The sequence below is a fragment of the Nymphalis io genome, chromosome 29, assembly GCF_905147045.1.
Source record: "Nymphalis io chromosome 29, ilAglIoxx1.1, whole genome shotgun sequence".
NCBI classification, from domain to species: Eukaryota; Metazoa; Arthropoda; class Insecta; order Lepidoptera; family Nymphalidae; genus Nymphalis; species Nymphalis io.
In genome coordinates this window covers 2,374,144-2,400,325 of record NC_065916.1, presented here as the reverse complement: position 1 = coordinate 2,400,325, position 26,182 = coordinate 2,374,144, and the positions used below count along the sequence as shown (strand labels likewise).

The 26,182-nt window shown below is 38.3% G+C and overlaps 1 protein-coding gene across 2 annotated transcripts; it reads right to left on the bottom strand.

The window, feature by feature from the left end:
* Positions 1–2,560: 2,560 nt before the first annotated feature.
* LOC126779545 (phenoloxidase-activating factor 2-like) lies at positions 2,561–13,057 on the bottom strand. 2 transcript variants are annotated; one of them, XM_050503641.1, is made up of 11 exons: positions 12,952–13,057; positions 11,514–11,620; positions 11,068–11,100; positions 10,646–10,766; positions 9,041–9,243; positions 7,326–7,446; positions 6,679–6,793; positions 6,170–6,275; positions 5,730–5,911; positions 4,557–4,721; positions 2,561–2,782 (listed from the first exon to the last, which is right to left on the bottom strand). In XM_050503641.1, exons 1-11 carry the CDS (start codon positions 12,960–12,962, stop codon positions 2,615–2,617), a joined length of 1,332 nt encoding a protein of 443 aa, XP_050359598.1. In that variant the 5' UTR covers positions 12,963–13,057; the 3' UTR covers positions 2,561–2,614. The 2 variants fall into 2 exon arrangements, with proteins under 2 accessions (XP_050359598.1, XP_050359599.1); XM_050503642.1 differs by having other exon boundaries at positions 7,326–7,440.
* Between the last annotated feature and the right edge of the window lie 13,125 nt (positions 13,058–26,182).

Below are 26,182 nucleotides of genomic sequence, written 5' to 3'. Positions count from 1 at the left end.
TGTGTGTTTTTTATTTTTATCCTGTAGTATCCCGTTGTCTATTAAAGCATGTTTTTGTAATCACTCAAAAAACAAAGATAATCAATCAAGCACATGAAAATTCAGTGGTGCTTGCCCGGGTTTGAACCCACAATCATCGGTTAAGATTCACGCGTTCTTACCACTGGGCCATCTCGGCTTTAATATTTAGTTAAGTTTTATTATTAACATTTTTCTATGTTTATTAAAATCGAAAAAATATACGGAAGTCGAAATATATATAGATATAATAGAGAAAAACTATGACGATATTATAAATATCCACAAAATATCTGTTCTGTAGTGGACGCCTGTTCGTGTCATCTAAAAGAAGCTAAATAATCTTTGAGGCATAAATATTGTGCCGTCAGCACATCGCCTATTTAGTTGTACTCCATATTTGACACGACGACGAAATCATAACAATTTCATATTAGATTATTATAATGTATCGATCAGTCAGTACAGGGCACTCAAACAATTGTGACGTGTCTTAAATAAAAATTTATTATTTTTTCGGTCGTTGAGTATTGGCTAGCCTCATACCTGGATCCGTCTCAGAATAATAAACGTCTCAGTATCTCAAGATTATCCTACACGCTAAAGTGGTGACCCCGACGTGATAAATTGATATATTCTGTAAGGTTTTTTTATAAAATAGGTGGACGGACAGAAGGAAATGGGCCACTTGGTGGTAAAAGGTCACCGCCGTCTATAGACATGTTATGTCCCTTTTGCCCGTAGTTACACTGAGTCAACCTTCACGACAAAGTTTTATTTATATAATTATATTATCTTGCATTCTAAATTCTAATAATATAAATAATATAAAATATCCTGGAACATTATTCACACACGGCCCTCTAATTCCAAACTAAGCAGAGCTTGTACTATGGAAATCAGCTGATATACTACATATTATTTTCTTTTGTAAATAAATACTTATATAGATAATTACACTCAGGCTCAAGACAAACAAACATGTACATGCACACAGATGTCTGTCCTGGGTGGGAATCGAACCCACAACCTTTGTTGTGAAAAGCAAGTATCTACCAACCATGCCAACCGGCTCGTCAAACAGAAATCAAAAATGATAACTACATAAATTTGATTACGGACATTTTTTTTTTAAATCAAACTTAAAAAAGTCCCTCCCGACGCAAAGCTGCCCATAACACAGACCGCCTTTCCACGCTGTACGGCAATGGATAGCTTTTGTGCCAAGTATGACCCGGAGCGACTGCCAAATCTCCTCTCTCTAAGGCGACAGACAATCTCCCTGATAAAAGTATTCATACGCAATTATAATATAAAAAGCACTTTATTATTTCTCATTATAAAATAAGAACAATATATATTTAGCTTACATTATATAAGGGAGGATGTTATAATTATTTTCGTAAAAAAATCTATATAAGTTTTTAACTAAAAATTAAACTAAACTTTTATTTTTTTCCAATTTTCCTTTCTTCTTTGTGATAAATTCCATATTTATTTATAACTATTTTATTTAATTTAGCCAATTAATTGAATAATGAAAATAACATCTAATCACAATTATCAAATACAATATTTATAAATTGTCCTACTAAATTTATTTTTTACTGTTTGTGTCTTTTTTTTTAAAACTTACTCAAAGATCTCACTCGAGGACTGATTGGCACAAAACGCCTTAACGCCTAGTAATATAAGCCCAGAGGAGTGTTTATGTCACTCTTATGAAACAGCCAAGCCGCATATTTTGCCTAAGGTTTTTTTTTAATATATATATATATATATATATGCGCCGGGATGGCATATGAGTCTACTCCACCTTTTTTTTTTATAGAATAGGAAGGTGGACGAGCATATGGGCCACCTGATGGTAAGTGGTCACCAAACGCCCTTAGACATTGGCATTGTAAGAAATGTCAACCATCGCTTATAGCCAATGGGCCACCAACCTTGGGAACTAACATTTTATGTCCCTTGTGCCTGTAATTACACTGGCTCACTCACTCTTCAAACCGAAACACAACAATATCAAGTATTGTAGTCCAAACGCGACGACGGCCAGTACAGTCGGGAAGAATGTTCTGTACTAGCCGTCCCCGCCTTGCTGGCCCACAAGATGCCTCTTCACGTCTCGTTTGAAGGTGTAGACTTTGTAGGAAACTTAAGATTAGGATTCATGCAGATCGCTATTCGCTATGATGAGAGTTAGTTTATATGCAGAGCGTCAGAGCGTCACGGTAGCATGCACAATACCGTGGCGCTCCTTGTTAAGACGGAAAGGATACCGCTAGTTTTTTAGTGGGTATTTCGCCATATAACCCCCCCCCCCCCCAACTGTTCCAGTGGGGGAAACATGTAGTGCGTTTAAAAGTGTGTATTGAATATTTTTTTATGTATATTAATACTTTTACTATACTATATACTATACTATACTATACTATACTATATTATATAATATATATATATATATATATATTATGTACTCGCCTTGGCGTTACTATATATGAAAATGTTTTTGGTGGGCAATACATAAGAAACTAAGACAAAATTATAAAACATTTATTTATATAATTAACTTTACATAATAAACACGATCAGCTCATGCGGTGTACGTTCCAATACCATAGTTCTGTTTGATCATTTCTTGGTTTATCCATTCGAGTGCTGCTGGTATGTTCGCGTACACACCTGGTCGATCAGCTACACCGCAGTCGATTCCATACGCTACCAAGCCATATGCTACATATCGAGTGTAATTATTCTTGGTCTGAAATGCGAATGGATTTATTAAAATGGTGATAACGGAATTAAAAGTAGTAGTTTTATTGATATAAGTTTATTTGGAGGTAGATCTTTGTTTCGTTTGGGTAGGTAACCACACTCTTATTGATATTCTACCGCTAAACGGCAATATTTAGTATTGTTGTGTTCCGGTTTGAAGGGTGAGTGAGCCAGTGTAACGAACTAAATCGTTCCTTAATTGTGACAGTAGATAAACTTCTTAAATAGTTTTTTTTTTTTGTTAATTTATTTTGGATTACCAACATGATATACAGTAATAATTAGACAAACAATTTACAAATTAGGTCTAAGGGTAGATGTTGCCATACATATACTACGACACGTACAGACTGCCTCGGTGTTCTAGTGGCTAGATATAAGGCCTCTGACCCGGAGGTCCTGGGTTCAATTCCCGGGTCACGCCAATAAAAAGTTATTGGGTTTTTCCGTTAGAAAATCCTCAGTAGTAGCCCGGAGGTCTGGAAGTTAGAAATGTTTACACTCCCGTGCCTCGGAAAGCACGTAAAGCCATTAGTCCTGCGCCTGAACTCTTTCCGGTCGTGTCGGATTGCCGTCCCATCGGATCGTGAGAGCTAGGAAATAGAGAGTGCACCTGTGTTTGCGCACACACTTGTGAACTATAATATCTCCTGCGCAGTAGGCAAATCTCTCTAGAAATTGGTCGCAGTGGTCGAAATCGGTCTGGAGGACCTTACTACGATACGTAAAAGATACAATAAGAATATAAAAATTAAAATAAAAATATAAAATCGAATTTAAAACAATTTGGAAACATATTAAAATACAGTTATATAAATATATATAAGTCGTATTAGTGCTACAGTACTACTAGAAAAATAAACACACTTGTAAATCGCAATTTTATGCTAAATTACTATTTCTAATATACTTTAATCACAACTTGGATTATTCACAACAAGTCACGTGTAGAATAGTTTTATAGAAATCTTTGTTAAAACAAACGTATATAATATAATATCCCGGGACATTTTTCACACACGGCCATCTGATCCCAAATTAAGCTTGAACAGAGCTTGTACTACGGAAACCAGACAACTGATATACTACATATACTACTTTTCTTTTGTAAATACATACTTATATAGATAATAACACCCAGACTCAGGACAACAAACATGTTCATGCACACAAATGTCTGTCCTGTGGGACAGAATGGGACAGGTGGGAATCGAATCCACAACCTTCGGTGTCAAAGGCAGCAACCACGACAACCGGCTCGTCATATGATTTTCTATTTTACTTCTCTAATCTGAAGCGTTGATATCGAAGCTTTGGTTACCCGGTAGTATTGGTACTGTGAGACTTCAAAATAAACCACCGTGTATGTACTTCTAGTCAGATAGTGTAATTGGTCTCTCTCATTATAAATTTACAAAAACTTATTTAGTAATTTCAAAAAAACATTGTTATAGCGCGATGTAAAATACATCCAACGCCATCTTTTGACGAAAAGATAAATTAAATAATATTTGGCATAATGATTTTCGATCTTGAACAAGCTTCGATTCTGACTTTTTGAGCTACAGCCAACCCACTCCTAAATCTTAATGGAGGGGTAAACAGGAATATTAGTAATTCCTTGAAAACATTGCAAGCATTATTATAAAAAAAATATTATATTATAGTTTTCATGGTGATCAAATGGTTAAATAAACAGAGTTTCTTTCGAATTTATTATATTAGGCTCAGGCTTATATATTATCAGTAATATCACTCACCTCTATAGGGCAGACTAGAGCTGAGCCCCCGTCACCCTGACACGTATCGATTCCCTTTATACCCCCAGCACAGGTTAGGGACGAGTGGATTCTGAAATACGTCCCTAGTCTGGACTGCTGGAGTTTCTCCGTACAGTCTCCCGACCCCACCAAGGGTAACTGGATCTGTAAGAGAAATACCACTTACCAAAAATACCAAAACTTAACTCATGTGACAAAAACATTTTTTGGCACTGATTTTTAAAATATTCTCATATATGTTATTTATTAAAGACATTGGCTAGGTTTGTTATAGTATTTTTTTTTTAAGTTTAACCCATTACTTTTGGAGAAGTGTGGTGGAATAACCTCGATGCCTTCTCCTCAAACTGTGATAGAGTTATGCCCAGCAGTGGGACATTCACAGGCCGTTATATTACACGCATTAGTGACATGATAGTCGAGTTGTTTCTCGTTTGAAATGGAATTTAGAACAAAAGTAACCTTAAAACAGATTACACTGACTGTAAAAACATTATTGAATAAAGAAAGATCAAAATTCCTGAAAGTTCAGGGCTATACTGTAAGAACAAACTCTCACTCTATATAATATGCGCATTGACCGTAATAATTATAACATTTCAAGGATACACGCGTCAAAATAGTATTACGTAAGTCGTAATTCGAAATAATATTCCGTAATCTCTGAAAGAAAATTTCAACACAGTTTTATAACTGTGTTTAATAGCGAGAGGGGCTTAGTTCTATTTTGAGGATCTCTTTTTTTTTTTTATAGAATAGGAAGGTGGACGAGTATATGGGCCACCTGATGGTAAGTGGTCACCAAACGCCCTTAGACATTGGCATTGTAAGAAATGTCAACCATCGCTTATAGCCAATGCGCCACCAACCTTGGGAACTAAGATTTTATGTCCCTTGTGCCTGTAATTACACTGGCTCACTCACCCTTCAAACCGGAACACAACAATATTAAGTATTGCTGTTTTGCGGTAGAATATCTGATGAGTGGGTGGTACCTACCCAGACGAGCTTGCACAAAGCCCTACCACCATCTCGCACATAATATAGATAAAGATTGCAAAGTTCCCAAGGCTTCCCCCAACAGTGGTAAGGGTACTGCAGGGTTTTAGTGACGTTGTCCAGCGACAGCAAAAAGAAAAGTTATATAATTACCTTTTTCAAGATAGTCGCATATTTATCCTCATTATTAAAATCTGGACCCCAGCCCATACTGAAACATTCTGTCCCGGGGGATGGGAGACTCGTTCCAAGACAAGCTGGTTTTATATGAGGTGCGGCTGCAAGATCAAATGGGCTCTCCGTGATGAGCAGCGCCACGTCGAAGTACAACGATGCTGTTGATTTGGAAAATGTATAAATACATCGAAATATACTTAGCCATCAGGGTTTGCTAATTCCATACATCGCTAATGCTTCACCAACCTTGCGAACTAAGACGTTATGTCCCTTGTGCCTGTAGTTACACTGGCTCACTCACCCTTCAAACCGCAACACAGGAATTCTAAGCATTACTGTTTGGCAAAAGAATTTTTGATGGAGGAAGAAACTCCTAGTTAGAGTTCTAAGGTTTAATAAATGTGGAGGTGACTTACTCTTAAAAAAGTGGGGATGAATTAGGATTCTCTTCACATTTTTCTCTTGATATTGGTGTTTCTCTTTGACCGTTTGTGTATCCCACTCACCAGCGCGGATTTTTATCTAGATGATTAGAAAGATTTTTAATATTAAAGCGAAGTGAAAGCTTGGTCGCCAACGGTAGCACCAACATTGGTTGGAAATAGAATAAACAATATTTCTTTAATTGCAAAATGTCTATCGGTGGTGGTGACTACATACCATCAGATGGCTTATCTGCCCATTTGCTTTTTTAATAAATATAGATCCAGAAGTTCCACGGTGTTTGTTTAAATAAATGTGTAATATCGTCCAGTTATATATTGATATAAATGAAATATTTGATGAACTTAGAACATCTTCCGGACACCATATTAGCACTATAATATGTCCTGCGCAGGTGGCTGTATCTCAAGATTGGACGTCGTGGCGGAAATCGGTCCAAAGGACATAATCATCATATATCGTAATATGATTTAAAACTTACCTTTTGAGCATTGATTTTGTCAACCTTGTGTGCTACCGTCAGTACCACCGACGGATGGATCAGAGTACCACCACCCAGGTAGTCGTTTGGTGACCATGTTTTTGTTGGCTTTTTCCTGATCACATATTTTAATTATTCATAAGATATTTTTTTTCCAACAAAATTTAAATATTTAAATTCATACTGGACGGTAGCAAAGACAAAATGAGTAAACAAACTTTGCAAAAACTAGCGATAACAACAATTTATAATATCAGCCACGCTAGCAAATCTTTTAGATGGTAGAGCTTTGTGCAATCATTGTGGTTACCCGCCTGGTTGGTTCCACCCACTCAGCAATATTTAGAATTGTTGCGTTCCGGTATGAAGGGTGAGTGTGACAATGTAAATACAGACACAAGGGAGGTAACATCTTCTTTCCCAAGGTTGGTGGATTGGCGATGTAAGGAACGGTTAATACTTCTTTCATCGTCAATGTCTATGGGCGGTAGTGACCAGTTAACAGCAGGTGGCCCATTTGGCCGTTGATATATTGTATTTGAAATATTCCGATTAATGGGCATAATTAATGAGTGGAAGCAACCTCTGTCTGCACAAAGCTCCCTACCGCGAGTGCTATCTTTTGTTAATTTATGAAAATAACTTACTTTATAAGAGCGACTGCCCACGGGAATTCGCCATAGTTTGCGTAAATAGCTGAATCGTTCTTCGGGAATACAAATAGACTCGGCACATCCCAGCCACACTGACTGGAGAAGTGTTCTGCAACTATAATGTTTTATTATTATCATAGTACAGTCTCTAAACGTCCCACTGCTGGGCTAAGATATATATTGTTGAGGAGAAGCTATGGAGGTAACAAAATCGACATTTTTCTGACATATACAGTTTTCAAAAAAGCATTTCTTCACCCTGGTAACTAAATTCACCTTGAATCTCAACACATACCAACCGGTGGCGTTGCCAACATCAAGCCCAACAGAATCGAGTTATATACTTACTTACTTACTTTACTTACTTTGGCTCAAATCAAAAAGATTTAAGTAATAAAGCAGTTACAACCCGTCCGCGCTTAGGGGTATGACGGGATTATACACTACACACTCATTGGCCCTCCTAACGTCAACGGTGTACTAAACCGAGATTCGGCCTTACAGGGAGCACATTTTTGATCCCAACATCCGGCTGAGGTCATTTGGGCTAACAGCAGTCATTTGAAAAAAAAGCTTTGAATCGTTTTTTTACAACATAAATAAAATGTAATCCTACCGATTTGAAATGTACATTCTATTTAAAATAAATCGGTTAGAATATTTTACTACTTTTTATCAGTCATATCAATGTAGTGTAAGCTAATGTCCTCCTGACCGAATTGTCAATCAAACAAACTCACGTTCACATTTATATAAAGATAAATAAATATATATAATAATGTATAACATATATAGCTATTACGTATTTATTGATGTGTAAACATCTTAGGGGCTAACTGAGACTTCGAGCTTCAGGCGTAAGATTTCGAGCGTCAGCTGACGTCAGCGTAAGATTTGTTATTGTAAGTGCGTTAATGTGTGCGTGAGGTCAGTACATGAGCTCGCATTTACACGTCAATTCTCATTCGCACATTGGCACTGACACCATTTTCTTAAAGTTTAGTTTATCAACAACAAATATGTGAAAGACAAAGAGTGAACAAATGACACGGTTAGTGACATTCGTTCACGATTACATTCTTCCGATTCGGATCATTTCAATAAGTGAAACCATATATAGAGGCTAGAGTGAGTGTGTTACGATTTCACATCTAATTACTCAACCAATCGTCATGAAACTTTGCATACTTTGTCAATTGTACAGAAAACTTCTATGGAAACACCTGCTCCCCCTTCACTGTGGTAACTATTGAAGCTATAATTAACTGGTCGTTTCTTTTAGTGCCTATCTCTTATTTATATCACAATGTTAAAGATTCATGTAGGATACAAAAAGAATAACTTCGATAACCTTCAGCCAATGAACTCTGAGGTCAGGTGATAAATATTGCCTGGGTTTCCCACCATTGTGTATTACAAGAAACATTTTCCTGTTATATATCGTGTCTTTTCTTATGAAATAAATAAGTCGACGGGTTGATGGCAAGTGATAACCGCCCATAATTGACTCTAAGAAATATCAACTATTTTTTACATTGCCATGCACCGCCAACTGGACTGGTCCTCCGAGATTGCGGCATAATATCAGTGGAACAAGAAACATGCAGGTTTCCTCACGATGTATTCCTTCACCGAGCACGTGATGAATTATAAGCACAAATTAAACACATGAAATTTCCATCTCGGCTTAACATAATTTCATCACATACCACTAGAATGCAAATTCTTCTCCATTTTGTCATCACTAAAAGTAGCATTAAAAGTAGCTGGTGTTGTATGAAGCTCTTCTTGGAATTTAATGACGTCATGAGGATTCGTATTTGGTTGCTTCTGTGTTGTGGTCAGTGTCTCTTCAGGTAATATGCTCTTGTGCCCACAGCACACATCCAGGTATGATATACACTGCCTCTGTCTGAAACATACAATGAAGTGTGTCATCAATGGAGTGGTGTGGAGCGGATTGGAGTAGAATGGAATAGAACAGAATATGCTTTATGGTTTTTTTTTTCATCTTAAATTAAACACATTCAACCTGTTGGTAAATGGTCATCTCTGCAATAGACATTGGCACTGCTTGGAGAATCAATCATTCTTTATCGCCAATGCGCCAGTCTCAGAAACTGAAGTGTGAGCATTTGTGCCTATAGTAAGTTAGCCTTCAAACCAGAACACAACAATATAAGCATTGTTGCTTAGCGATAGAATATGTGATTAATGGGTGGTACCTACCCAGACGAGATTGTACAAGCCCCTATCACTAAATATGCCAATGCTATGAACAGAAGGCTGTTTTATAAATAAAAAAGCGAATTCTGGACAAGTAAAATGACGTTTTTCTATCTATTTCCCGGCTATGTTAGCCATTTATGTTTGAAGGGTGAGCGAGCCAGTGTAATTACAGGCACAAGGGACATAAAATCTTAGTTCCCAAGGTTGGTGGCGCATTGGTTATAAGCGATGGTTGACATTTCTTACAATGCCAATGTCTAAGGGCGTTTGGTGACCACTTACCATCAGGTGGCCCATATGCTCGTCCACCTTCCTATTCTATAAAAAAAAAAAATCTCATGCGAGAATAGCCAACTGACATAGTGTATGCAGCTTATTCCAACTACAAGAGCAATAAATACAAATGACCAACTTTGACCTTAAACTGACGCGATGTCGTTGGTCGAGATTTGCGGTATTAATCATTATGGATACACGAAAAAAAATGGCGTCTTGAATGACAGCGAAGTTGTTATCGAAACTTTGGAAGTAAGATTAAAGTGCATTAAGTATAATATTAAATAGTGTTGTAGTATATATAGAGATTTATTAATCAAGAAATGCATCAATAATACAATCAATAAATATAAAATAATATTTATTCTATGGAATACAATATAAAAAATTGTAGCGCGATTAAACTTACTACCAACGCCATCTATTATCACTTAACAAAAACTATCAGTATATAATAATATTTTTACTTATAGACACTAGTTCTTTGATACCCTGGCCCTCCGAGCCAAAAATTAAGTGAAACGGCAAGTATGACTTGCTGGTGAGGAATAGCCCGGGTAAAGGGGGCAACCCCGAGGCCAGTACCCAGACTGGCTTTTTGGGCCAGTCAGGAAGAACCCTCTCTCTCTTTTTACTTATAATAATGAAAGCACTTTGACACATGGAGTATATTACGTATCTAAGGTTTGTTTATCTTTGCTACTGCTATTGGTTATTATAATTGAGATGCAGGAAAATGTGGTAAGGAAATTATTAAGAGGCCAATAGGAAGCTGATAGAGGACGACAATTTTAGTAAAACCTCTTTACCTCATATCTATGAGTGTTGTGCCATCAGCGATTATGGTGTGGGTGTCTGGATCGCAAAGATAATACACCACACAGGTACCCACCTCACTGTTGTCCGTGATACAGTCTAGATCATTTATTTCTGTAAAAAAAAAGATAACTCGTTGAAGAAAGAAGGCCACAGATCCCGAGGTCCGTGACATCGGGTCGCGTCAATAAAAAGTTTTCGAGTTTTTCCGTCCATAAGTTATCGAAGTGGATGATAAAATAGCACTGGCTTTATCCCTCTAAAACTTACCGCCTCAGTCCTCACCAAAAAAAATATATATAAAGGAACACATGTGTGTAAAAGATTATTTCACAATTAGAGTTTATACAAGCACAAGGTAATTTTCCGAACCTGAGATAATACTAAAAAAATAGAATATTAAAAGTATACTTACTTTCACCGGTTGGTGTTAAATCAATGTCGTCCTCTGAAAAAATAAAAAGTTTACATAGCGTTATGAAAAGTTATATCTAAGCAATGTTATAGTAGTAGTAACAGTCTGTGAATGTCCCACTGCTGGGCTAAGGCCTCCTCTCCCGTTTTGAGGAGAAGGTTTGGAGCTTATTACGCCACGCAGATCCAACGCAGGTGGAATACACATGTGGCAGAATTTCAGTGAAATTAGACACATGCAGGTTGGTAATAAACACCAATTAAACACATGAAAATTCAGTGGTGCTTGCTCGGGCCTGAACCCACGATCATCGGTTAAAATTTACGCTTTCTTACCACTGGGCCATCTCGGCTAACGGTGCCTCGCGCCGGGAACTAAATCCCCACCGAGGCGAGCACATTCATTGAGCTTAACGTAAACAGAAACGTACACGTGAAAATCCTTACCGGTCGCATTGTTAAATGTTTGCTGCACCCATTTCGATGTGTCTTCGTCATTCGCTGTTTGGATAGTTGAAGTATACGAGATTATGAGAACAGCAACCAAACCCTGCCTGTAAAAATACATCATTATAATATTTATAAAACCCACAAGTCACATAGACAGTACCACCCGCTTCTCCCGATAGCTTGTTCTATAACGATACTGGCCGTTGATGGTAAGTGGTCAGCATCTACCACCACCACCACCATAGACAACGCTTTACGTGTAAGTGTACTCACATGTAACTTGTTACATGGACTGTTACTGAGAATTTTCGACAGAAAAACATATCTGGGGTCAAAACCCGGTACCTCGGGATCTACAGCTTTATATCTAGCCACTAGACCTATTTGGGTTGGTGGGTACACATGAGGCAGAATTTCCGTGAAATTAGACGTATGCAGGTTTCCTAACGATGTTTTCCTTCACCGATGAACATAAAGTATATATATAAACAAAATATCGGCGTCTCAGACGACCAACTAGATAAAATTATCGATATTTATATCGATATTGAAAACACCTTTCATCCCTACCGATGGGATTTCCCATCAGCCTCATCATCTCGGGTAAAACCAACCTATTTAAAAAAATGTTAGGAGTTTTTCAAAACGGAATTCTATCTTAAATTATTTCATAACTTCAATTTACTTTATAACAAAAAACAACAACAATATTGTAAATAAGTAAACGTGTAAACAAATAAAGAATAAGATGAACTACCAAATTAAATTTCATCCCCTATTTAACAGCTCACGGAATACATTTCAACCTCGATAAATACTGAAACATACTAAATATTCCTTATAAATAGAAGCCTATACACAAATTTCTTTATTAACAGATATAAAAATGTTAATATTTGATATAAATTAACAACTTCCTATTTACAATATTTTGAAATTTAAAAACAGAATTGTAAATCGAAATCACTATGATTCTCTTTAGGGCATGATTTTTTAAAAATCTTTCCGTATTGTTCACTTACACGATGACCTCTGCAAATATAATTCGCCTAAACTAACTCAGATCAGCTGTACTTATATGCAAGTATTTTATTTATATATCAGTCAGTCAGTTTTAGTTATATAGAAATGAACAGTACTTAACCCCCATTAGTAAATAGAAGTTGATGCCATTAAAGGTTATCATAAAGCGATTTGTAAGTGAGGATTTCCCTGTACTTTTAAGCTGTAAAGCAGTCGCCACTATCCCACGTATGTGTTATTGAACGGTCTCACTAACAAACACTCTTCACATCGTACCGCAGATAAAAACAATAAAAATACTAATTATTATATTAAACGAAATCACTTATACGAACCAAACACATAAAATAACACATTACATATTTGATATAATTTTCCTGTTACAAATAATCCACAACAATGTATTGCCTACCTCGAAAACATTGAAGCGCTTTAAGTGCTTAAAAATATTCAACACAGGTGCGCGTGCGCCGACGTCCGACACTAAACTGGCGAGACTTGTATTGCATAAGCATAATTATTCAGACATATAACATATCATGTAAGCTTAAAGGTTAACAAAATAGATGTACATTTTAATAAGGAAATAACTCGTATATATATATATATATATATATATATATATATATATATTTCTCTTCAAAACAATCGAACTACTGTGGGTATGTATGTCTGTCAATCTGTTCCCGTATAACTTTTAAACTGATTAGAATTTAACAAATTAGATATCGTTAGTAGTGTCGTGATCCACTGCTGGTGACGTCATATGACGTCACTCTAACGTCCCGTTTTTATATAAGTATAAAAACGGGACGTTAGTATTTTAAATATGCCGTGTTGGGCATCAAATGAACGGGTTTAAACGGCACATTTAAATTATAAACTATTTATAAGATGACGTCATACTTTTAAGAGCCATTTTTACGTTGTCGGGCTGTGGTGTTATGCTTTTACTTGTTTATATTTATTTATTTACAACAAATTTTTTTTCTCTTGCTTACATTCGTCTTTGAAGGTTAAATCTGTATATCTGTAATACGTCTAGCTTTAAATATACAATCTTGACATAGTTATTCAGATAACATACGTATTAATCATAATTATATATATATATATATATATATATATATATATATATAATATAAAATTCTCAGTAGCAGCCCGGAGTCTGGAAGTTGGAAGTGTATACTCCCGCGCCTCGGATAGCACTTAAAGCCGTTGGTATTACGCCTGAAGTTTTTCCGGTCATGTCGGATTGCCGTCCCATCGGATTATGAGGGTTAGGGAATAGAGAGTGCACCTGTGTTTGCGCACACTTGTGCACTATCATATGTCCTGCTTAGTTGACTTATCTCTCTTGCGATTGGCCGTCACCGTTCAGATGGACATAATCATCATTTTTATTTAACGACGAGGATATAGAACACGAGTAAGAGAGAGGAGAGTAGTTGAGGAGTTTCTATCGCCCTCACGACCGTATTATGAGACCACCTCCATCTTACCATACCATTACATTACCCTTGAAGTACAAATATCATGTCATCAGGTGAAAATGATATAAAACTGGTGGTAGGGCTTTGTGCAAGCTTGTCTGGGTAGGTACCACCCACTCATCAGATATTCTACCGCAAAACTATATTCCAAAGGGTATGTGAACTACGCTGGTGAAATCACAGGCAAAATGCTAGTAATATTATAATCGCGAAAGTGAGTTCGTTTATTACGCTTCTACTTCTAAACTACTCTAGCGATCATCATGAAATGTCGCGTACTCGTTGTTTGATGTACAGAAAAGGACATATGGTATCTAACACCAGCACCCCCCCCCCCCCCCCCCACACACACAAAAAGTAAACTAATATACAACTAATCTATTGGATCCTTACCAATTAAATAAACATACAAAAGTAGACTAATTTTATTATATATTTCTTATATATCTCATTATATATATTTCATTCAGTTGTTTTGTTCCCAGTATATGGATTAGAAGTTACGTCTGTACGTTCAATAATGACTTTAATGTTGTCCTGTAACTTCTCTTTATCTGCAAAGAGATTATTTTTTCTTATAAAGTACTAAGTAAGTAATTGTACTCTGTTACTCATAGTATTATGGCTATTCTACTACTATTTACTTGGTGGTAGGGCTATGTGCAAGCCCGTCTGGGTGGGTACCACCCACTCATTATATATTCAACCGCTAAACAGCAATATTTAGTATTGTTGTGTTCCGATTTGAAGGGTGAGTGAGATAACTACAGGCACAAGGGACATAACATCTTAGTTCCCAATGTTGGTGGCGCGTTGGCGTTGTAAGCGATGGTTAATATATTTCATCCGTGCAGTGACGGAGAAAGAATACATTTCACTGCCCCTCTCTTTCCCATGGGTGTCGTAAGAGGCGACTAAGGGATATCTGAGCGACCATCTGCTCATCTGGTGGTAGGATGCTAACATCCGCCTGGCTTGTTACCACCGTACGCATGGTGAAAAACTCGTGAAGTGGCTTGCAGCCGCGTTTCGAGGTCAGCCAGCGTACAGCCAGAGCCCGAGCGAGTATTGCCGCGATGGGTGTTGGTCCGGTTGGAGACGGCTGTTGAACCAATGCCGGGGGAAACTGTATTGACCTGCCGGTCAGGGAGACCCGAAGAAACGGCTGTTCCGCTGGCCGCCCGTGGCATAGTACAGGGGCCCGAGCGTGCCTAACCAGCTCGTGAGGCTGCCCCACCAGGCCACGCATAATCTCGGGGTGGACCGTCGTGCCAGTTGGTGACCGGTAGGTGGGGTCCAGGCGGCCACTTCCGGGGGGGTTCGGGGGCCCTTCCGTCCGGCGGGTCAGTGTATTTTTCCTTTTGGCAACCACTTGGGGAAACACGCCTCCACACTTTGCCCATCCCTATCGTGGCAATACATCGCTCGCTTCACGTCTCTTTTCCATTTAATTTCTCCCAAACGGCGCAACAAAAAAGAAATAACGGTCGTACAGCGGTGCTCACCCCCACCATACCCTCGCTGTTTGAGGTCGAGTTCTCTAACATCCGAGGACTCCACACTAACCTCAACGCTGTCCACCACCATCTCGAGACAGCACGGCCAGCAATGTTGTTTCTCACGGAGACACAAATACTCCGTCCTGCCGATACCAGCTACCTTAATTATCCCGGCTACACGCTTGAAGAATCCTTCAAAGCGAAAGCCGGAGTATGCTTGTTCGTCAGGACGGATGTTTGCTGTCACCGACTGCGCTGCTTGGAGGACCCCTCCTTCTCCATGTTGGTGGTACGTGTGGACCTGGTTCGTCAGAGCCGAGTCTACGTGTGCCTCTACAGATCCCACAATGGTGACTTGGAGACAAGCCGACTATTTGACCATCTTAGTCGGGTGGCAGATGCTGCGCAAGAGCAATTTCCTAACGCGGAATTGGTGTTTTTGGGGGACTTTAATGCTCACCACGAATCCTGGTTGAAATCCCTCAAAACTGACCATGCTGGAAGGACTGCTCATGCTTTTGCTCTCACACATGACTTGACCCAACTGGTTGATCAGCCCACCAGGATCCCAGACATTGATGGGCAAGCACCTTCTCTACTGGACCTTCTGCTGACTTCTCACCCGGTGGAATATCAGGTTGTGGTTCAGGCTCCTCTTGGCTCTTCGGATCACATCCTTATTTCTACCAGAGTGCCACAGGCCAAGCTGCCGCCACTAGCGGTATGCAAACGTCGCGTTTGGCACTATAAGTCGGCGGATTGGGACGGTATGCGCGATTACTATGCGTCGGTCCCTTGGAAGGAACGTTGCTTCAGTGGGAATGACCCGACAGCTAGTGCCGCTGCTGTTGCTGGCGAGATCATGCTGGGAATGGAATACTACATTCCTAGCTCAGATCTCGTCAGTGGGAGTACGCGTAACCGTTGGTTCACTCGTGAATGTGCCGATGCTGTATCAGCTAAGCAGGCGGCATATCGCAAGTGGATCAACGGCTGCATTAGCGGGGCATCTAACATTGACTCACTGAAAGCAAACTATAATAAAAATTCCAAGTCCTGTAGAAAGGCATACACGAGAGCGGATGCACAGCGCATTGTACAGATTGGTCATGACCTTGTTTCACATCCTAGGGGCTCCCGTAGCTTCTGGCGTCTGACCAAGTCTGTGAAAAACAATTTCTGCCAACCTTCGCTGCCACCGCTCAGAAATCCGGACGGATCGCTAGCTCACAGTCCGCAAGAGCAAGCTGATCTCCTGGCTAAACTCTTTGCCGACAATTCCGTCATCGATGATTGTAGTGCACTGCCACCTACAATACCTGCATGTGGCCATACGATGCCTGACATTGAAATCAGGCAACGTGATGTGCGTGCGGAGCTGCAATCACTTGATGTACGGAAAGCTAGCGGTCCCGATGGAATACCAGCCATAGTGCTGAAGAATTGCGCAGCGGAGCTGTCTCCTGTGTTAACGCGCCTGTTCCAACTTTCTCTCTCTTCGGGAAGTGTGCCGGAGGCTTGGAGAAGAGCTAATGTGCAAGCGGTTCCCAAAAAAGGGGATCGGTCTGACCCGGCAAATTATCGGCCAATAGCTATCACCTCAGTACTTTGTAAGGTGATGGAACGGATTTTAAACAACCAACTGATCCATTATCTAGAAGATCACTCTTTAATTAATGATCGTCAATACGGGTTTCGACCAAAGCGGTCCACAGGTGATCTTCTAGCGTATATAACGCACCTCTGGGGTGAAGCTATCGACAAGCATGGAGAATCGTTGGTTGTCAGCCTCGATATCTCCAAGGCTTTCGACAGGGTCTGGCACAGAAGTCTTCTCTCCAAGCTGCCGGCATATGGTCTGCCTGCTCAGCTATGCACCTGGATTGCCAGCTTCCTACACAAGCGTAGCCTTCGTGTTTTAGTTGATGGTTGCGCTTCACAATTCTATGTAGTGAATGCTGGGGTCCCCCAGGGATCTGTGCTATCACCCACACTCTTTCTTTTGCATATCAATGATATGCTCTCTCTTGGGAACATACATTGCTATGCAGACGATAGTACAGTGCATGGTGGATACCACGGACGCGCAGTGGCTGGGCGGGCGGAAACTGAGGAGAGGCGGGAGAATCTTGTCATTGAACTCGATAGGACGTTAGATCTCATCGCCAAATGGGACTCTGATAATCTTGTTGAGTTTAATGCCAAGAAAACACAGGTATGCGCTCTCACGGCGAAAAAGTCAACATTTTCCCCTCTTCCCTCCCTCTGTGGTACTCCGCTGGTGATGCAAAGCAAAATCGCCATGCTGGGGATTGACGTTCGCTGCGACCTTAGTCCAAGGGATTACATCGAGGCTGTTATAAAAACAGCTTCACGGAAACTCGGAGTTCTGAACAAGGTGCGGCGCTTTTTCACGCCACAACAACTGTGCCTGCTGTACAAAACACAGGTACGGTCTTGCGTGGAATATTGCTCGCACCTTTGGGATGGCTCCGCTAAGTACCTACTTGAGGCCTTGGACCGGTTGCAGCGACGTGCCGTACGCATTATTGGCGACGTAAAGGTCACAAACACCCTTGAACCTTTACAATTGCGTCGTGAGATAGCAGCACTGAGCGCTTTCTATCGACTGTATCACGGCGAGTGCTCTGAGGAATTATTCTCTCTAATTCCTGCTTCCCCCTTCCTTCTTAAGTCCAAGCGAGCTGGTTCTCGATGTCACCGCCTAACTGTGACATCAATTCCATCGCGAACAAAGACATTTGGCAACTCCTTTCTTTGTCGCACTTCCAAAAAATGGAATTCCTTACCAGCTCACGTATTCCCCTCCTCTTACAACCCGGGTTCCTTCAAACGAGGCGTGAAGAGGCATCTTGCGGGCCGGCAAGGCGAAGGCGGCTAGTGCAGAACGTTTTTCCCGTCTGTACTGGCCGTCGTCGCGTTTGGACTCTACTACCGCTTACCATCAGGTGGAGTGGAGTCATTTGCCCTCCCGGCGATATAAAAAAAAAAAAAAAAAAATTTTACAGCGTAAAGGTCGTAAAGAAGTTGATGCAAGAAGCCCTGATAAATACCTGGTAAGCAATTTGATGGGCAGGGGCAGATGGAGGAAATGTCGGGGCTCGTGATGCGGATGTTGGCATAGGAGTGCTTCAGAACGAACTTCTCACTATCACAGCCACATTTCCCACAGGATTTCTTTCGTTTCACCTCCTCTTTTGTACTACTGAATCCTAGCATATATATTATATTACTAGATTGAGCCTGCGGCTTCGCCAGCGGTCTAGAGGTGCTTGCTCCGTACAAAATGTCATCTAAATCGGTTCAGAGGTTTAGCCGTGAAAACGTATTAGATAGACATAATTACTTTCCCATTTATAAATAGGGTATGTTTATATGCATATATGTATGTATATAATGCCTCGTTGGTCTAGTGGCTTGATATAAGGCCGCAGACCCGAAGGTCCTGGGTTTAAATCCCAAGTCGGGCCAGTAAAAAGTTATTGGGTTTTTCTGTCAGAAAATTCTCAATAGCAGCCCGGAGTCTGGAAGGTGGATTTGTGTTCACACCCGTGCCTCGGAAAGCACGTAAAGCCGTTGGTCCCGCGCCTAAACTCTTTTCGGTCGTGTCGCATTGAGAGTGCACCTGTGTTTGCGCGCACACTTGTGCACTATAAAATCTCTTGCGTAGTTGGCTAATCTCTCTTGAGATTGGATGCTGTGGCCGAAATCGGTGTGGAGGACATTATTTTTATTATTATTATTATTATTATATACAGTTATGTATATCACATATGATAGCACCATCAGTAATACTTAGTATTGTTATGTGCCGATTTGAAGTGTGAGCGAATCATTGGAGACGAAAGGCACAAACGTCAAAACAACTTAGTTCCCAAGGTTGGTGGAGCAATGGGGATGTAATATTATTGTGCTATTTATTTGATACGCTTTTACATTCAGCCGATCATGAGTTGTTAAGAGTACAGAAAAAGATACACCCTCCCCCCCCTCAAACACGGGCGGATACTCATACCAAGTTTTGAGTTAGATATTAACATTCTTACCAGCCTTATCGAAACTTATTGGAACATTCTCGCTTTTATTTTTAACAATCTTATTTCCAATGGATTTGACGGCCTTCTTGAACGATTCTGCGAAACCTTTTTTATCTGGTGATGGGAATAGGGGCACAGGCACTGGTCCACTGGTCCCTTCCCTTCTTGTAACCGCCGTCGCGACGTCTCGTCGATTTTAATAAGCTTCCTTTCAAAGTCCGACATTTTAGCGCAAACACCGCTTAAGGATCAGGATATATGTATACAATATTATTATCATTATTTATATTATCTGTAATACAAATTGATTCTCGTCAGAATCTACATTTAGAACCGGTAAATTTTCATTTAATATTCTTTAATATGACAATTCTAAAGATTGATTTCTGTATTGAGTTTAATGATGTTTGTCTGTCTACAACATATAAGTAACTCGTGACTTGAGTTAAAATATAGACATATATTACGGAATCTTATGGAAAAATAAAATAAAAATAGGAGATAAATATATATATAAGATAAATATATATATATGGTTATAATTCATCTCGTGCTTGACGGTGAAGGAAAACATCGTGAGGAAACCTGCATGTGGCTAATTTCACTGAAACGCTATCCCATGTGTATTCCACCAATCCGTATTGGAACAGCGTGGTGGAATAAGCTCCAAACCTTCTCCTCAAAAGAAGAGAGGAGGCCTTAGCCCAGCAGTGGGACATTAACAGCCTGTTACTGTAGTACTGTATTTCAATAGCAGGAGTAAAGTACACAACTTGGTCGAGATATTCGAATAATATGTGATATTAGTTAAATTGATTTCTGAATTTGAGAAGTAAAATTAAAGTGTATATAAGTAGTTAAGTGTAACAGTGTTGTGTTACATATAGAGATATATTAATCGAGAACTGTTCTATAATACAGCATATATAATCAATCAACAGCCAATCGTTGTCCACTGCTGAACATAGGCTTCTCCCAAGGTGCGCCAAAGCTCCCTGTCCTCCGCCTTCCGCATCCAGTCGGTGCCCGCCACCTTCTTAAGGTCGTCGGTCCACCTGGCTGGAGGGCGCCCTACGCTGCGCTTGCCGATTCGCGGTCTCCACTCTAGGACACGTCTGCTCCAACGGCCATCGGTCCTACGACATACGTGACCAGCCCACTGCCACTTCAGCCTGCTAATTTTGCAAGCTATGTCGGGGACTCCGGTTCTTTTCCGGATAATCTCATTTCTGATCTTATCCTTCAAAGATACGCCGAGCATAGCTCGCTCCATAGCACGATATATAATATGCAAGTCTAATCCCTCCTGCTATTGAAATAGTCTATATGTCAAAATATATCTATAAACTACTGTAAAATGAGACATTGTTTTAAATTATTTTTACTTACAAACTTATTGCTTTTTTGTGTTGTTATTTTAGATATATAAGCCATGTTTCATATTTATTGTTTTATTTGCACATTTTATATTGTCCTATACATTGTAAATTTAAAAATTTCTGTTATTTCATTGTGTAATGTTTTTAAATATTAACGAACGGTCATTATCAGGTGTGACGGGTGATTTTTTTTTCTCTCTTTTCTGGCGTGCATGTACGCTATTTGAGCGCAAAATATTCTGCCAATGTCACGTATAAAATAGATGACACACTTGATATGAGATTATTCGGTAATTATATTATCTATAACCACTATAATGGTGAAATAATATCATTTGGCGTTTTATGTTTTTGACAATTTGGCTTTGACAGTATTTTTTTAATGATATCACACAAAGATTATACGTAAAAGTCCTAATATGGCGATAGCTTAATACAATTATAAAGATATGCCAGAAATTTTGGTTAATTTATATTTCTGTTCGGATTGTTAAGAACGAATTCGTGTATATAAAAACATTTACGAATTCGGTTTATCATAACGCTCTCTGCGTTATGCCGTTTGCCGTCCGTCACGGCACGGTAGGTCTTACCCCGAGGGGCGTCGTCATAGTAAGCCAGCTGATGTTTTTAACGAGTTTCTCGTACCAGACTTGGGCATTTCGATAACAATATGTAATCATTAATCAAGATTACAGTTTTACGAAAGGAATCTAAAAAGTAGTGAGCGATTGAATCAAGTGCACAATATCATCCCAACGCGCCCTATCAGAATCAAAATTAATCTGTAATCGCGATTGAGTGTAATGAACACTAACGGTAATCATTAATCTGATGACACAGTGCCCAAGTCTGTCGCTACTGTAGCGGTGGTAAGCTGTTGTGAAAGTGGTAAATAAATAGTAAAGTTAATAATATACCTACTATACACATATTGATTGTTTTATTTTTCTTTTTATTTTTCATTTCTTTTTTATAAATATTTTTCTTTTTTTTACTAAGCCTTTAAAAGTATCTAGGAATCTAATCTAGTGTGCAATGAATTAGGAAGATACGCTTATTTGTTTTCTATCTTAAAAAATCATATTTGAAATATAAAAAATACTGGCGAAAGAATTTTTACGATATCTGCAAAAATGCTTTTTTTACATTTTTTTAAAGTTACGAGTTCTTAAATTCTTTTCTGTACCGACCGATCGACGCGTGACTCCGCCAGTATTTTCGCATTATTTTTGATTTTATTTATATTTCGGGTAATATATAAAAAAAACTTTTATATATTTATTATGCAGTACCAAAGCATACTAATTCAATAAATAGAACTCAGAAAAAATACTTTTTTCATATATTTATATATTATCAAAAAAACAAGTAGATGTTTTCGTGATGAGCATTTTAATGTGAGTACCTTAGTAGTAAAATTTTTCGTATTTATAAGACTTTAGTTTAAGGATCAAACATTTAATTTTTACAGGCTAGTTATAGGTATTCGTTTAATATAAACATAATTCAGAATGTTCGTAATACGGCCTTGTTTCGTTGATTACCAATACTGCTGTCATAAGTTTGTATCGATAAAAATACATTTCAACATTAACCTTTAGTTTATTGTTAATCTTGAAGATTATTTGTGAACAACCCCCATCACCAATGGTGTAAGTTGAAAAAATCCTTAGTGACTGTGACCCATTGAAATTGATTTTTACCATATTATATTTTTTTGAAAGTCAAACACGTAGTCTAATATACTACATATACTATATTATACAAATAAAATCAAATAATTCTTCATTCAAATAGGCTTATAGGGGCACTTTTGAATCGCCATATTACAGTGTAGAATTAAACGTAAAGCTACCACCGGTAATCTTCTAGTTTACCTTACCGATGGGCTGAAGTAGTCGAGTCCAAGAGGCCACCTCTTGGTCTCAACTGCAACAAAATTAGCAGTTAGTCTGGACATAGAAATAGCCTTTGATTTGGTATGGCATAAAGTGCTTGTTTCGAAGCTTTCTTTCTATGGGCTTCCGAGGAAATAATGCAACTGGATCACCAGTTTTACCAGACCAGACATCAGGTCGTCGGTGCATGCTCTGACTTAAAATTCATCAATTCTAGTGTTCCGCAAGGATGCGTGTAATCAGCTATTGTGCTTCTTCTGCATTTTAATAACATGTGCAAATTAGCAACATTCAATGTTACCAGACGACAGTACACCGTAGACGCCTTATATACCGGCCGCGCTAATATTTGTCGCGAACAAGTCGATTAGTATAAGCTTGTGTCTCAAATAACAAGTGTTTTATAACTAAATCCTGAGATTGGGGCCAACCCAACTTGTTACAACTCAACCCTAACACAACGCAAGTTAGTGCAATGACTTCTAAAATGACACCTTTTGTTTTAACGAGGGGATAATTTTGTTAATCATTTAAAGGAATCATTTAAAGATTATTTTAGTACAAACATACATTTTACATACATTACATTACATATATTTTTACGATTATTTTTACGTACATTTTCTTTTAATTTACATCTGCCTGATTGTCGAGGAATCGCTGACTCTGATAGTACAATTTATATTAGTTTCCGAGTCAGAGGTCCACCACCAGTGTTGCCAATATAAAAATCCTAGATTTAGATAATACTGCAAACAAATTGTGTACATCATTCTTTTGGATGTAAATAAAAATTTATTATTATTTATTTATTATATATATTGGTTTAATTCTTCCAGGACTTATGGCCCGATTTCCACCAAAGCGCCGCCGCGCTCAATTGACACTCTGAGACAAAACCGCTCTGCTCTACGCAGCTGTTATCTAAGTTTGTGATGTGTATTTCTTATTGGTGCTCCTATAAAGTAAAATAAAGAACTCGATTCGATAGATCATTTTACTAGACGAATAAATTATAGTCATATATTTATTTGATAGAATTAACTTCATCGCTGTGTCACATTATTGTTAAAAAATAACCAAAATGTTATTTTAACATTATTTCCCTTCCACTAATAACATTTATAAATATAAATAAATAAATACGCAAATACATTCAGATATATAAGTGGAGTAATTAACTGAAATGAGTTAGAGCTTAGCAAGCGATATTGTTAACCGCAAAATTGTTTACGAAATGTTTCAAGTAGAAATCATTTATTTTACACATTGTTATTATATTATTATTTAATCCGTAATATTATGTTAATTTATTAATATAGTGTGGGTTTTTATAGACAAAACTCCGTAATCCGTGTTTTTTTTTATTTTTTCATGTTTAACCGCCACCGATGAACATCTGCAACATCGAAGGGCTTGCAGGGGTTTGCCGGTCTCTTTTCTTGAAGGTTTCTATGTTATAACGGTTCGGAGAAGTCACCAGCGAAAGCTGGTTCCACAGAGCAGGAATTGCCTTAAAAATCGCGCTGTCCTGGATCCAGACATCGAGGTGATAAGGAATTCAATTTACGACGTTAGGTGTGTTACAAGGGCATGTATGCAAATACATCTCTAAATACGACACCAGCGAACTGATCTACGTCTAGAATTTTCAAGAAGAATTTCAATTACCATAGAAGCTATCAAAGCAGGTGGGGAAGGACTATTAAGCCATTTTTTTTCATCCTTATGAAGCGATACAATAACGATTGTTTGAATAAATATTTTATGAGGACACTACGTTAGCTCGATTTAAAATACAACTAGCGCCATCTATTGACTATCGAATGGATTATCTAATCTACTATGAACTGTTGATAACTTTTTTTTTTCTTTTCTTGCGTGTTAATGTATTTGAACGCAAAATATGCTGCCAATGTCACTTATAAAACAGTTTAAAGTGACGCTAAAATTATAGTAATATATTGTGTATACGGTGTAATTTATAATATTTACGTCCTTGGTGGTAGGACTTTGTAATATAAATAAATGTATTCTATATCTGTATATCTAAAAACCAAAATGTTAATGGCAATTTGAATTTAACGAAAATACTTTTAATAAATGATTATTTATTTTTATACTTCAGCCTTGGACATTTAAGTGAAAACGATCGTTGAAAAATTTAGCATCAAAATGACATTGACAGTTGTCAATATTTTAATCTAAAATAATCAACTGTCCGTTCGACTTTCAACTTGAACATTAACCGTTCGGTGTTTGAATTACTTTATTTTGCGAAATAATTGTTTGCGATTTGTCAGTCGGTGTCGGCTTCTGGTGGTGACCGGACGTACGTTGGCAAGGATTGACTCGATTAGATCTCTGGCGCGATACGAGAAACAGACAACTTTGGCAAAGTATATCCAACAATGTAAAACACGCAGAAAATTCAGTGAATATTAGTAAAATATTTATTCTTCTCCTTCAAACGCCGTTACTCCAAATATAAGTATCAAAACGAAAAAAAAAACGTATCGTTCGTTCTTCGACCATACTTCGTAATCCAATGCTCAAATGCCATAATTTCTCAGTGATGTATCAAATAGTATATTGTGTGTAATTAAAAACTCTAATATTATAATATTGGTGATAGATAGTCTTCTTGAGTGTCTCCATGGAATAATGAAAAAAGCTCAAAAACAAACTCCAGACCTCGAGGTCAGCGCCTTTGAACAACGACGCACATTAAGGTGAGAAACCCTATCCTATGTGTCTGTGCTTTGCACGCGTATTATATTTTTAAATTAAAATAATTACTCACACAAAGGACATGCTCAACAATGCTTAGTAGTTAAAATAAATGTGCACGAATATTACGTAGATTATATTTATATAGAAGATTATGTCCTGACCAATTTCGGCCACGGCGGTCAGCCAACTGCTCAGGACATATTATAGTGCACAAGTGTGTGCGCAAACAGATGATTCTCTATACTCACTCTCATAATTCGATGGAAACAGTTCAGGCACAGGACCAACGGCTTTAAATTTATAGTGGCCCATCCCTGGGGCTTGAATCCATGACTAGATTATATAGCAGAATAGGCTAACGAGGCATTCATTTTTTATAATATAGGTAGGTGGAATGGCTGATAGGCACTTTAAGGTTATTGACTTTACCATCCTTTTTACCTATATAATAATACATTACCAATATTCCACCAACTTAAGAACTAGTATGTTACGTCCCTTATCTTTGTTTTTTGAGTGATTAAAAAAACATGCTTTAATAGACAACGGGATACTACAGGATAAAAATAAAAAACACACA